General features: G+C 33.9%; 1 protein-coding gene across 1 annotated transcript in view; it reads right to left on the bottom strand.

Moving 5' to 3' along the window:
- Nucleotides 1–15,787, bottom strand: part of ANO1 (anoctamin 1) — a 120,335-nt gene that overhangs the window by 17,876 nt on the left and 86,672 nt on the right. The window contains exons 14-18 of the mRNA XM_070957565.1: nt 10,234–10,316; nt 7,816–7,827; nt 6,760–6,831; nt 3,677–3,754; nt 1,859–1,933 (exon numbers count right to left, since the gene is read on the bottom strand). Of these exons, the coding sequence (XP_070813666.1) occupies nt 1,859–1,933; nt 3,677–3,754; nt 6,760–6,831; nt 7,816–7,827; nt 10,234–10,316 (320 nt within the window). The remainder of the gene's footprint in view (nt 1–1,858; nt 1,934–3,676; nt 3,755–6,759; nt 6,832–7,815; nt 7,828–10,233; nt 10,317–15,787) is intronic.

The raw sequence follows: 15,787 nt of genomic DNA, 5'->3' as shown, positions 1-15,787 counted from the left end.
ATTACTTGTGCCAATTATAATATTATAAAAGCTGCATGCTCCCATATGGTTTACAGGGAAATGGTTACAATCCACATGGATAAACTAAACATTTCTATAGTACTATACTACTAAATAAAAATGTCAGCTCTGAAGTTAAACACAATATAGTTAGAATAGTAAAGAAAATGCCATAAAATAATGATTCTGCTTATGAATTCTGCTTTTCAGAATTCAGAATGCTCTTCGTTCATTATTATCTATTTAGTAAAAACCCTGCAATTATATTCATAGACTTATAAAGTTGTAAGAAAACTTGGAGGCTTCCTAGTTTAATTTTCTATCTAAGGGAGGAATCTTCACTTTCAAATCACCTCAGCCAAGTGGTTGCCAATCTTTATTTGAGAAGATTCAATGATAGAGCACCCATGATTATGCTTCCACCTATTGGTTCTTAGAACCACACCATCTTCCTGTGACAGTCCTTCTGTTTTGGACTGGAAGTATTGGAAAGCTATCAAGTGCCCTTTAGCCTTCTGTTCTTTAGACTAAATCATATCTAGATGTTTATATGGTTAGACTGCAGATCCTCACCAAATTTATTTGCTCTTCACTACACTTTTCCCAGTTCCTCAGTATCCTTCTTGCATTGTGATGATCAAAACTGAATGAAGTATTATATGTGTGGTATACCAATGCAGTATAAAGTCGAACTGTCACTTCTTGTAATCTTCACATTATACTTTTGTTGATGCATCCAATATTACATTAGCTTTCTTGGTAGCTGCAGCATGCTGCTGACTGATGTTCAATCTGTGGTATACCAAGACACATAGTTCTTTCTCCCAAGTATTATTGTTGAGCCTATCTTGTACATGTACATCTTTTTTTCCCTATCTAAACGCAGAATCCTATGTTTCTTGACATGGAACTATATTTGTTAGAAAAAGTCCAATGTTTAAGTCTTGAGCCTATCTTTTCAGCCTGTCTTCTGAGGGGTTAGCAATCCTCCCAGACTTGTGTCATCTGCAAATTTGCTGAGCATCTCTTCTTTCCCTTTATTGAACTCATTTATAAAAATGAACAGAGACCATGCACTGGGTACAGTTGTGAAACCAACTGCAAATCCATATAATGATGGCACCATCCATTCCACATCATTCCATTTTATGAGGAAGGAGGTTATGGCCGATTTTATCAAATGCCTCATTAAGTCTGGGTACACCACATCCACAGCATTCTCTTGGTCTACTGATCTATAGTCATTTTGGGTGTTTTTTAAAGTGGTATAATTTTTAAAGTCTGATATAACCTATTTTTAATAAAGTCTTTTTGGTCTCTAGTAATCACCTTCTTGCAAACCCGTTGGATGATCTGACTTATGATTTTCCCAGTAACTGTTGTCAAGGTAATGTCAATTCAACAAAGCAATATAATGTCTTATGTTGCTCCCCTTAATCAGTTTTAAATTCTTGTGAAATTTCAGTAATGTGATAATTTTTTTGTGGACTCTAAACTCCTCTTCAGAGAATAGGTTTGGCAAAATATGGTGTTCAAATAGCATAATTACAGGGGCACAGATACTGTATCTGCGAAAGAAAATACAAGTAGAATTACAAGCTTTGTTATTATTCATTATAGAGCTAAAACTTTTAAAATGTGTTATTTGAAAAACACAAGCCAATTAATTAATTAATTTTTGCACCATTTAATGGAACCCTCCCTAAACTGTCACCATGCAAATGTACTGGAAATTATGAAATTTGCACTTCCAACAAGACAGATAAAGGAAAGGTTTGTTCCCTCCTTTAAGAAAAGTGTCCCTATTTTTGAGAAGAAAACTAGCCCATGAAAATAATGTTTCCAAGATAATGCTTACCATGAAAATAATGCTCACAAAATTTGTGAAGTATGCTGGGAAACGATCTTTCCATGTCAGTTTTTCTTTTTCAGTCTAGCACACAAACGAAGACATAAAACAAAGCAATTCATTATAGCAATTAAATAAGTTGCCTTTTTGATTCTTGCTTGTTATCAAAATTTGAATAGGCAAGACCACAATTAAAGTGCAAAGACACATAAACAGAGGTAAACATTCTAAAAAGAGTAAACAAAAGAGTGTCAGTCAATTGACAAGCTTTCATCAAGCTACAGCTAAGTCAGGCAGTCTGCAAATTACTTCAAACAGAACAAATTTGTAGATGAGGCTATTTGAGGCTATATGTAGTACTAACAATTTGGGCAATGGGATTCTTATTCGTTCTTTTTCATTTTGCAGACCCATCATCAATTATGGAGTTTTCCCAGCTCTTTCATGTAGGGGGAAATGCAAGGTCAAGTGGAGGGAAAAGGGATAGGAGAACATTTGCTAACACATGGTTTGTTTTTTTTTATGCGGGACAGATGCAGTTTTAAGGCCAGGCAGCTTCTTCAAAACAGTTCTCTGGAAGGGCTGTCAAAACATATTTAGCCCAAACTAATTTTGGAAACTGGTCCAGTTTTCCTTCAGACATTGTTTAGATTGTTTTTTTTAAAAAATGCAATGTAATTTTCCATTTAGAATAAAGTATTATTAGAATATTTCCTGAAAGCTTAATTTATATCCAAGTCATCACTTACAGGAATGATAGAATGACAGTGAAAGCAAGTAAATTAGCAGCATCCCCTCTGCTTTTCCCATGTGAACACAGAGTAGCTGTTCTCTCAAGGATAGTAAAGTTTAGGGACACCGGAGTCTGGCAAGCATGAAAAATGGCACATATTGTATTATGTATTTTTCAAAAGACATATGGGCCAAAGAATATGGACTGCAACCACATAAAATAGGATGATGGGTATGTACATATGGAATTATATTTGAAAAGTCACAAAGAAGAAAAGATGCCAATGATATGAAGCTTGAAGGAATAGCATAGTGGGTTTCATGCTTTCTAAACCGGATTTGTCTGCCACATAGTTTTGTCTGATCTCTTCTGTACTTTTATGGGGTTATAAAGGAGGGAATAGAGGCACCTTCTTGATTCTCTTCTTCATCCCATTATCCTGTTGTAAACTTAAATTAATGAAAGTGAGGGGAAAGAATTGAAAACCAAGTGGTTGTATATATGTAGGAATCAGTTCTGTGTACAGTATTAGTATTCTGTTTGTTCATAATGGTTTTTAATTTTTATTATGTTTTCATGCCACCCAGATCCTTTTTTATAAGATGGGCAGCTATATATATTTGCTAAATAAATATGTTCATGGTTCATTGGGTGATCGATTTAGTTCTATATACACCATCTTTAGGACCACTTTATATGTAAAATTAAGGATTAGGAAATGATCATGTACAACTCCATAAAGCTCCTATAAGAAAAATAAGCACTTAATGTTACATGCACATCACATGCATGTTCTTTCTTTCTCTCATTCTCATTCTCTCTCTCTCTCTCTCAAAAAAAAAAAAAAAAAAAAAAGGAAGCCAGGAAATCCCATCAAGCATAAGGCATGTGCAGTGTTGTAAAAGCTGCACATCAACTAGAATGAAAGATCAACCATGCAGTGTCATTCCAAACAAAGGCAAAAACCCATCTCAACAAGAGTGATAAAGACAGGAGAAGGGGAAAGCCATATATGTGAATATTATAAAATAAATAAAAGAAAATTGTGTTTTATAGATATTCAGAAAGTTTCCACAAATGGTAATGAAATGTACCAATTTCATCCCAGCCATGACTCTCTTAACTCTTTGTCGCCATTTGTTAGCTGCCTCTTCTGGCAATTGCTGGCCCTTCTGATGGCATTTGAAGGAAACAGAAAAGGATAATCCAATATGGCTGTTACAAAGCACTGACATATGTAAATAAATAAATCCCTAAATAGAATATGGATATGGTAGAATTTAAAAACAAATAAAAGATGCCTATGTGCTGATGTTAAATTTTCTGACATAATATAAATCACTATAAAAGAGAAAATTCAAAGTAAAACTTGAGAAAAATAACCACAATTAACTGGCAAATTAAAAACAATAGTGGTTACATATCATGTAAGCATTTTATATCTACATTATTATGTAAAACAGCTGATAGATCGTCATGGAGAAAATCTACCTGGTTGCTAAGAGTAAAAAAGGGCTAGATGGCATAAAAACAATTCAATGGTATTTAATTTTTTCACCAATGATCTGGGTTAACAATGAACAATGAGATGACTGTATTTGCAGGTGAAACAAATTATTTAGTACAAGTAAATGAAAAGCAAAATGTAAAGAAATCCAGAAAATCAGTCCATTTCCTCTTACTGCCCGCTATCCTTTTTGAGATACATTGAGTTTAGCATACTCTAATATGAATAACCCAACCAATAACAATACTGGCTTTTTTAGAAAAGGACTTTCTATATAAATTTCTGAGATTGAACTATTTCAACATTTTTGCACACTGTTGTTTTTATCATCTATTATCTAATTAGTTATATCAGTCCAGTCCCCCTCAGTCAATCATGTAGTTAATTTTTTTTTACTCCAAAGTGGTCCATTCATTATTTATTAGTATTTACCAGTTTGTTGCTCCTTACTACGTTTGAAAATATCCTTTTGGATTTCATTCTAAGTAATCTGGAGAAGCCCACAAACTCAGTTGCTTTCCTATTACTTTCTACTTCCTGTTTATTTATTTGGAAGAAGATCTTTCCTTTTATAACACAGCACAACTTTCTATATTTATACTAGAGCATTTGGATAGCATTTTTTTGTCTAAAAATATTGACTTTAATTACCCTGGCCTATCTTTGTTGTGCTGGGTTCTTCCTTATATTTACTTAGTAGTAGACCTCACTGATTGCTCTTTCATGCCTCCAATTCTTCACAGAGTAGCCAAATCAGTTCTGGGCATGATTTTTATATAGGCAGTCGAATCTAAAATAAAACTGCTGACACTGCAGTACTTTATAAAAATTTATAGAAATTCCGCTTAGCACACTTTAAAAAGGATATTATGGACTGAAAAAGATTCAGACAAATACAAACAAAATAATTAAAAGCTCAGAGCAACTGAGAAAAAGGTTCAACATTAGATATATCTTATACAGCAGTAAGGGAGAAAATAACAGAAATATATAAAAGCATGTTATACAGAAAAATGGATACAAAATGGCTATTTGGTCTCAAACTATTAGAACTCAAAGTTGCTAAGTGAAAGTAAATGGTGGGAGATTGAAAAACATTTTATTTCATTTATCCTTAAGGAGCCAAATTATAAAATATTCTATCACAAAATGTAATTATGATGACTCTCAACTAGGATGATTTCAACAGAGCAAATCTATTTGCAGAACAAATAGACAAATCTATTCAGGATAATCATGATTATTATTACCTGTACTATAGGTATGAGAACTGGTGGAGAAATTTGACCAAATTTACACTTTCCAAATCTATGAATGAACCAGATTATTATACTGTAATCCTTCAGATTTTTCATTCTCTGAATGTTGTTATATAATTTTCCAATTCTTATGTGCCTACACTTTATTCACAATTATTAATATGCATTTTCATTTAGAGGGTGTTTTTTTGAAGTGTTCACAAGCTGACATAGGAATGGGACCAGTGATGGTATTCAAAATTTTTTACTACCAGTTTTGTGGGCGTGGCTTGGTGAGCATGGCAAGGAAAGATATTGTAAAAATCTCCATTCCCTCTCCACTCCAGGGGAAGGTTACTGCAAAATCCCCATTTCCTCCAGATCAGCTGGGACTCAGGAGGCAGAGAATAGATGGGGCGGGGCTAGTCAGAGGTGGTATTTACCGGTTTTCCGAACTACTCGAAATTTCCACTACCGGTTTTCCAGAACTGGTCTGAACCTGCTGAATACCACCTCTGAATGGGATGCCACAAACTAGTGCCTGAAAAACTGAAAGAGATAAATTCATATGATCCTAATCAGAGCCAATATGATTCTGAATAGAAGGCTTCCTCTAATTTAGCTTTTTGAAAACTGAACATATCCAGGTGGAGAGATCTCAACTTCAGTTTCCACAATTCCTCAGCTAGTCTGGCCATTCCTGACAAATCTGGGAGTTGACGTCCATTCATATGGAGAAGAGTCAGACTGAAGAAGATTGCTGCAGTTACCTGTTAAACTACTAAAAGAACAAATATTGGAGTATATTGGTTCGGTCTGATGAAACATTATGTCTGTTTCAAGATGTGATTACATTTAGTACTTTAGAAACATGGTTCAGAATAATAATTTCCCAGTGTTTTGTGCTACTGTACTATAAAAAGAAATTCAGTTCAATATCTAAAAGTTTTGTGATCACCTCATTCAAAGAAGATACCCATTGTATCATTGGGTTGCTGCTCCAGAACCTTCACAAGTGATGGGCTCTTTACGGTAGGTAATTCTAAATGTTTTTACGTTCTGACAGTAAAATCTAAATTATGTCTCTAAAATTAGAGTAACACAGATTATTCAGTCAGTCATTTATTCAAAGGCAGCGTGATTGTGAAAATTAATATGTTTAAAAAAATTAGTCCCTGGTATTTTCACAATTGCACTGACTTTGAACAAATGTCTGAGTACTCTGTATTATTCCATAGCACTTCTGAAGCTAACTGCATTTCTTTTTTCTTGATATTTCATTTCTTTATATTCAGTAACAGTATCAGAATAGTAATTGCTTATAATGAATAATATAAATGTGAAGACTCTTTGCTATGATTTTTAAAACAAATGTTTTGTACTTAATTTTTATTACATAATTTTTTAAAACAAACAGAATTTTTTATCTTACCTCCTTATTTCTGTATTCTTTCTTGAGAGATTTTTCTAATACTTTTGCTTCATACTCAGCTCTTGGGTGATCCTGTAAATAAGCCATACGTACAGGGAACTATGAGACCTATTGGATATCACTTCAAATTATTACAACAAATCTGAGTAAAGTTCTGCTATAACTTAATTTAAAAGTCTTCCTTTATCACTAGCTGTCTGAAAATATTGTAGCTTAAGACTATGTGCTCTCTTTACCTTAATGGTGAAGATGCTGCTAGATTGAAGTTGTTCTTTCACCAAAAGACATACTAATTTGGGTAGTGTCACAGCCTTGAACCCATTTTCTATAGAAGTAAAGGACTTCAGATTCACAATATGCTGGTTTGCATTATTTATATATATATAAATGCATTATGCATTATATATATATATATATATATATATATATATATATATATATATATATATATATATATATATATATATATATATATATTTGCCAAGACAACTACATGGACATGTTCATGAAGTTATCAACTATCAGCTGAAAGGAGTCTTCATTTTGTAATCTGTTTTAAACCTGAATGGGCCTTTCTGGGCATTGCAAAGAGGCCATATTTGAACAGACAGCATGTCATATATGGGGCAAAGGGTTGACACTAAGTTGTTCTGAGTTTAAATGTGCAATTAAGGGATTCTCCTCTCTATATGACTTTGATCTTAACAAAAAAGGTAATTTCAGTTCCGTTAATTAAAATTAATAATTTGTAATTTCAGTTTAGTCATACATACAGAGAAAATGTGTGGAAAAGAATCAGAAATGAAAAGAATGAAATAGGTGAAAGATTTAGAGATTATTTTAAAAAGTTCATTGGACTGAGACTAGATGGATATGAAAAAGCCCTATTTGAGAATATTATAAAAGAGGAAAGAATAATTTGCACTGGAAATTCTGAAGACAGACAGATGCTGGGGGAAAATGAGAGGAGATCGAAATGCATCTTTCACTACCAGATAGAGAAAAAGTTACAAGAAATTATAAAAAAACAAAAAAAACAAAACAAAAATGCCAAACCTTGACTGCCTCCTTCAGGAAACCATAAAAAACACAAAAAACATAAAAATTAAAATTACTTCACTGTTGCAAACTGTATTCTTGATACAATTATTTTTATTTGTGTGAATGTGGGCACTGCATAAGAATTAGGGGGTACATAGGGGTACATCCATGGGGTGTGGGATGGGTTGGTCTTCTGTTGTATTTATTTTATGGAAGTATCAGCATGAAAACACACAGTTACTCAACATCCAGAAAGACTGAATAACATTATGGTCCAGAACTCTGTTGGTATCAAGCAACTGAACACATGGGGTGCATTGTCCTCTTATATAATTATTATTGGAATAACAATTTCAAATAACCCCCATATGGCATTATTCTGATATATTAGAGATTCATTTCTTCAATAGGATTTGAGTGCATACTCAAGTGTTTTGATCACAGGACTGAATTAAGATGAATACGTTAAGTGAAGAATAAAATACATTCTATTATCAGCAGTTGTCTCAGGTTACTGCTATCACTACAGGGAACAATGAACATAATCCTGAAAGATATTTCCTACTACAAGGATACAGTTAATCCTTCCAACAGCTAACAACAAGATACCAAAAATAAAAGAACAGTTGTCTTATGGTGTCTATGATACCATCCTAGCACTGAGATTTCAACTTTAACATGTCATTTGTGTTAATGCTTTGGGTCAAAGATCAAATGAAATCATAGACGTAGAACAATTAATTGCTATTGAAGATTTTTTTTTAATGAAATCAGTTGTAAAATGTAATATAGTAATGAGACATATGCATTATTTAATATATTTCCGCTCAAGAAAAATAATGTTTTAATTAATTGAGCAACACTCTTCATAGAAAGTTATATATATATTTGTAAAATGACTTTAAAAATACACATGATAATCCTTACTGAAAAAGGGGGAGGTCCCTTCCACTGACACACACATGTGCATCATTAAAAAATGAAAACAGCTTAATTTTCTCCAGTATGTGTTTATGAAAATATTCAAAATTAACTGATTAATCCATTAAAACTGAAAAATATTAATTCAATATAATTAGCTATAACTTATATGGTTATACTTATAGCCAATTTGGTGCAGTAGTTAAGAGGCTGGGCTAAAAACGAGGAGACTGTGAATTCAAGTCCCGCCTTCAGCATGAAAGTGACCTTGAGCCAATCACTCTCTCTCAGCCCAATCCACCTCATAGGGTTGTTGTTGTGGGGGGGGGGAAATAGGAGGAAGGAGTATTATGTATGTTCGCCACCTTGAGCTACTATAAAGTAAAAAGGTGGGATACAAATCAAATACATAAATACTATTAGAAGAAGACAGACTGAATGGACTGATCATCTTTAGGTTTTTATAAGCAAAACCTATTCATCAGTTTTAGAGCTTCTGATAGAAGAAGCACTTTCTGTTGACAGCTTGAGAGGTGGGTAATTTCCTTTTTCCTTGTGGCTACGTAGTCTCAAAATAAAATTAGAAAACATAAACTTGATGTGGGTAGGAGATTCGTGGAAGTGGAACAATTATTGCAAGAGAAAGAATGGCTGTTCATTGTACTCTATCTTCTTTTCCTATAACAGTACTACTCTTAGTGTTCTGTTTAATAAATATATTATAAAGTCCTAAGATTGAATATGAGCAAAATCCACCTAATCTATCAAAGAGATCCAGGGCTTTCTACTTACAGTTAGTAAGACATTTATTTGGTTGAATACTTTCTACTTATAGTTAGTAAGACATTTATTTGGTTGAATACTGAATTTGACATTTGACTAACACAGAATTAGACATCTGATAGGATATTTTAAATTTGTCAGGTTTGTAAAATACAGATTTACAATTAAAACTAAATGACTGATTAACCTTCTTTTAATTTAAATGGCATTGTAAACACAAATGTGTACAAACTATTTCCTGGGAATCTTAAATTTCGAATAGAATTAGGAAATAAAACATTTTTAAAATGTAAAGATAAGACAACCATTTCCACTTTTTAAATATAAGTTAATAATTCCAGTCTCCACTCAATATGCTAGACAGAAACAATATTTAATTTTGAACTCATACAGAGAATACATTTGTTAATTGTAAACTTCTGTAATCATGGCAACTGTATCTTTAAAACTGAACAAATTATGAGTATGTTCACATTTTATAGTTTCTACATCAAGGGAATAATTCTTGAGCTATATATGTTTTAATGCCCACATTACTAGGTGTAACCTTCATTCTCCAGCCAAGGCTTCAGGCTTCCATGGTAACAAGACTGAAACTAACACACCCTTCCCAAATTTAGAAATGGTTATGTGCAGGATTTTCCACTCCAATGGGTCACTGGCTGAAAATTAAAGATCACTTAGCTAAAGTAACAACCAATGAAACAGCATATAAAAGAATTAACATACTTCTTCTTCTTCAAAACCAGTAAGATCCCATTTGTAATTCAGACGCATCTGTTTTCTCTTCCAGTGTTCCATAAAGGTAGCAGCTGCATAGTTGGAAAGAAAGAAAAAAGGAAGAAGGAAATTATCTCTATCCATCATTTAGTTGTTGCTACTGATCTTAATCTGCACTATTTTCCATTCTGTGAAAATATAAACCCCAAACTGAAATTGCTTATAACTCTGTCAATTTTAATACAAGACAAATATTAATAATTGATTTGAGTCAGTTATTAAAAATTTTAAAAATGATACATTTTTTTACAAATGTAAAAAAAAACCCCACTGCAGGCAATTCTACAAGAGCTGGTTATAGCTTCTTTGGCTTTAATATAAGAGCAGAAATAAATGACAGAATGAGAAATCAATAATTAGAGTGCTCTCTGTTTTGTTCAAAGTTTAAAATGCAATTTTGGAACAGAAGAAGTCCATCTGGATTGAGATCCTAACACTGAGGAAATTGATTTTTTTTCATTCCATTTATAATTTGTCCTTCAAAAATCCTTAAGACTGCTTACAAAAAATTAAAACCACAAACAAAACAAAATAAGATAAAAATCTATATCCCAGTATAAAACCATAAAGCAAACATAATACAAAAACAAACAAAAAATGGACACAGAAATAAAAACAAGAGGAAAATAAAATTGGCTTGTTTCACTTGAAATACCAATACAGTTGTGTTACCAGAGTTTCTCTGTAGAGGACATTCCAAAAAGAGCCTTATATAGGATACCTTTAGTACTGCCAGAAACTATTCCTCTGAAGAGTAAAACTTTGGAAAGGAGTTATATCTACCCAAGAAATTTCCATTAGATCTGAATCAGTCACTACCAAATGCTTTTGATATAAAGAAACATGAATGATCGTTCCACAGATGTCTGGCCCTCATTATTTTTAAATTTTTGGTTAACTACTCAAGGAAAGCATGGCTTTGATTTGTCTGTAATTTCCTGATGTGTTTATTGGCTTGCAACTGTTCCATATCTATAACGAGGAGTTACAGTAGGAGAGTACCTTTCCAAAATCATCAACCAATAAATTAGCTAATGATAAAAAAAACAAAAAACCAAAGTGAATATCAGAATTTGGACTTAAACTGAGAGGCTCAAGTGTACCTCCTGCTTACCATGACATGAGAAGAGCCTGTGAAGGGTTTCAGGAGAATACTGCACCTTGATATAAACTTTTATTTATAGCAGTTTTGACAATTATTCAGTTACCTTACATAAATCAGGTAGTATCATGCTAGAGGACCTAGAGGTTTGTCTTCTTGGAACACCTCCTTCCCCTCAGCTTCCTTGAAAAGGCTACTTAGAATTTATTTCCTTGGGTAAAAATCCCCTTTGGAACTGAGCAGTTGAGACAATAATACAGTGAATCAGAAGCTACAATAAGGGCTTTTGGGCCCTTAGGGTATTTATACCTGAAACTCTTCTCCAACTCTTGCTAGGAGACCTGATTGAGCAAACTTATTTAGAATCCTTGCACATTTAGTTCAGTCAGGGCTATTAGTTACAGGTCAATATAGATAGACGAGGAGCTGAAGCTGGTAACTGGAATGGGAGCCAGAAAGCAGCTACATTTTAATTTTCAGCAGGAAAACTATTATAAAACAGGAAATGGTGACAAATTACAATACACGCACTCTACCCAACATTATAGAACGTCTTTGGGACATGGATGTGAATAATGGGAACAAACCCACGCTATACAGTAAATAATTGTGAAAGAAATAAGCATATGGAGAAAAGCTAATCAACCCCATGAGTGTAATTCTGAAGTAACTATGAATAGATATGATCAACACACTGTACTGTTGTCTTCAACAAACCACCAGAGACTTGGAAAATGAGACGAATCAGACAAGGTCTCCATGTATCTTAACTGTGTGGCAACTCCATGCATCTTAATGGGAGTTTGCAATTTGTTTTTTTTTTTTTTAGTATGAATAATTTCTATTTTGGTCTTATCCAGTATTCTTATTCAGTTTTGTATATTCTGTATGTAAGTTTAAATATTCCTTCATAATATCAATATGCTCTACAGTATAAGCTTCTCTGAAGTAACCATAGAGCTTGCAAGTTACTTTTAGTTCTATGCCTACCTGTTGCATGCTGCAAATAACAAAATACCTGCCCCACTTCGTGCTCCTATTCTATCAAAATTCCTATCAATGCCATTCATTCATAAAGCAAGGAAAAATGCAACATCATTCCCCATACTTATAGGAACGCCTCAGGCAACAGGAAAATGTTGCTAAAATTTGAAACAACTGGAGGCCACAAGCTGTGCAGCATCTTGTAACCTTTCTTAGACCATTATTCAATTAACTTCAGACCACAGTCTTAAAACTTCTGGCACGTAACTCAGTGGTATAATATTTGCTTTCCAAGCAATCGGACAGAGTCCTGTTTGGATTTGACAGGTGGAACAGCCTGATGTGTATAAGACAGCATTCTATGTCTGCTTAGCATTGCAGTAGCAATGTCAGGATAGAGGGGCTGCTTGACAATATGCTTCCAGGCCTCCCTCCTTCTGTTTACTCCATGCTCCCTGTTGTCTGGTTATCTCCCATTCTGGTAGATGCACCATAAAAGAAAGTTGGGATGGACTGGCCAGTTCAGACCAGACTGTAATCCCCCACTGGTCAGCATCTTTTTGCCTTAGCTCTGCCAATCAAAATTGGGGAAATATATGCATTCAGAATGGTGTCTAGCTTGACCATCTAGCCATTTATTGCATAGTGCACCTGATGGCCTCGCCTCCTGCTTCTTTAGAACCTGTGGGGTTTATTGTGCATAATTCATCTTCCAGCAGTTCTGAATTGGATCTGGAAATATACTGATATAGCACATGGAGCACAGCTGAAATGTGTGTTGTTCTAGAAACACACATAACTGCCTGTGCTGCTTTATTTTGCACCAGCTGAAATTTTCAGATATTTTTCAAGGGCTGTCCCATGTAGTGCACATTACAGTAATCCATTTGGGAGATGACTAAGGCATGAGTGACCATAATAAGCCAAGAGACACTTGGTTGGGTTGGGCGGTTATAAAAATTGAATAAGTAAATAAAAATAAAATATGTAATATGATTTATTTGTTATAATATAAAGGAAGAAAAATGGTCTAGTAAACAATAGATTGAAAAGAAGGGAGTGAAAAAAGAAGTAAGAAGTACAGGGTAAGAAGTATCATTTTCTGTCCCCTATGAGGAAGAAAGTTCAGTAAAGGGAAAAAACTAAGTACGTTTTGTATTTTGCCATTCCTCTACTTATGATAATAACTTTCCAAACATGTTTAGTGCAAGATATATGGCACTATTTTTTAAATCTAATTTTGATCCTAATTGTCTTGTTCAACCTATACTTCCATTTTATCTCAAAATAACCTTGCGTTTTAAATGTCTTTAAGAAGATCCAGAAGACACAATTTGCGGAGAATGTACTCTGTCAAGAAATATTTGATAATGGGAATATTAATTTGCAACAGTAGTATGTGAGATTAAAACAAAATTAATACAGCTTGTCCTTATTTAGCAACCATTTGCAATTATGATAGTGATGAAAAATTAACTTTGTGACCAAACCTCACATTTATGATGAAGTAAAAGAAAGATGAGGTAAGCTCATAAGAGCTGTGGTGGCGCAGTGGTTAGAATGCAGTACCACAGGCTACTTCTGCTGACTGCTAGCTGCCAGCAGTTTGATTCTCACCAGCTCAAGGTTGACTCAGCCCTCCCTCCTACTAAGGTCAGTAAAATGAGGATCCAGATCGTTGGGGGCAATATGCTGACTTTGTAAACCACTTAGAGAGGGCTGTAAAGTGCTATAAAACAGTATATAAGTCTAAGTGCTATTGCTATAAGCACAACTGCTGTTTTACTTAGAGAGACCACTTTATTTAATGACTGAATTGCTGGATCAAATTGTGGTTGCTGTATGAAGCTATCTGTACTCAAGGGAATAAGTATCTGTATAACGATTATGAGAATTAGGACTATCTATTTACAATATAAACTGTTTTGTTCTTAGGGTTGACAGTTTATTATGAAAATGAATTTGTATTTTGCTTTTGACAAAAAAGCATGTATGAAGCCAAACCATCATGATAAACACTAAACACAGAGCATAGAGATGTCTTTATGTGTACCAGTTGTTCAAAATAAGCTTAGAACTATTAGCTCTCTGATTACACAAAGCTTATGCCTGCATTTTCCTTGGACAATGCCCAGATGCCTTGGCTCACAATTTGTTCCGGAAAAACGAGCCAAACTAAAAGTTTGTGAGCCTGTTAGGAATGCTTTGGAAATGTATTTAAAGAAGACAAAAAAAGAAAGAAAGAGAGAAAGAAAGAAAGAAAGAAAGAAAGAAAGAAAGAAAGAAAGAAAGAAAGAAAGAAAGAAAGAAAGAAAAGAAAAGAAAAGAAAAGAAAAGAAACGGGAAGAATATGTTTATTTTAAAAAACCAGATCTCTTCAGGAGCAGATTCTAGGTACAAAGCAAACTGCCTTCAAACAAGTTAGTTCTTTCTCTAAGGTCGCTGATATTTTTAACAGAGAAAAATAATAGCTGATTCATTTTATCCAAAATTGAACATGAGATTTCAGCAGTAAAACTGGGGGCTCTATTTTCATTTTCTACAAATTGATAGCTACCATCACCATTTTCCTTCTCCCATTCGGCATTCTCCTTTTGCATGTGTCCACGCATACAAAAACAGAGGAACACTTTTCCAGAGTTTTTGGAAGCAATCCCTGTACATTATTCTGTTGTCAGCCGGACTGATATAGGGCTATGAGATTCTAGTCTCTGCTCTTGACCACTGGATTTCTGTGAAGTCATTTCCTGACTTCTGAGTCATGCTCATAAATTTGTAAACTTTCTTCCATGATCAAAAGGCAACAGTCTTTAAAATGATGTTCAGCAGGATGATATCTTCTGTAATGTACATTGCTAAATAGCACCCATGCAGACTCACATAATGTATAAAAGGGTCATAGCACCCAAACGGGAAAAAAAATATCCAAAGCTGATGGTTAAAAACCAGCATCTATATCAAGTTATTATAATTAAAATCATGTCACTTCACAGGTTTTTTATATTCTACTGAAGCATAACATGAGATTTTTTAAGCTGCAGAATGTAGGGGTTTTGCAGTACAAGCCTGAAACATTCATTATTTTGCTGGAGCAAAATGTTTTCAAAGGACTCAAACTGGGTTGTATGTACTAAACTAGGAATGGACTATGTATTCGCTCCGTATCTTTTAACATTGTATTTATAAAACCTGTGCTGTAAGGAAACACACATAGGGATCATAGAATAAATCAGTCAGAATTCTCACCTAGCTCTCTTTAGAAGTCTGTAATGCTGGGAAAGGTAGAAGGAAAGAGAAAACAGGATGACAGTAGCAAGGGAGTAATGTATGTAATTATAGCAGCTATGGATACCTTGCTGGAGTACCTGAAGAACTAGGTTAGGGACAGATTAACCTGCAAAAAATATATCTATGCAG

This window comes from Pituophis catenifer, unplaced genomic scaffold, assembly GCF_029215685.1.
Source record: "Pituophis catenifer annectens isolate HBS135680 unplaced genomic scaffold, rPitCat1.0.hap2 SCAF_1, whole genome shotgun sequence".
Taxonomy (NCBI): Eukaryota; Metazoa; Chordata; class Lepidosauria; order Squamata; family Colubridae; genus Pituophis; species Pituophis catenifer.
This window is presented reverse-complemented; position numbering and strand designations above follow the sequence as displayed.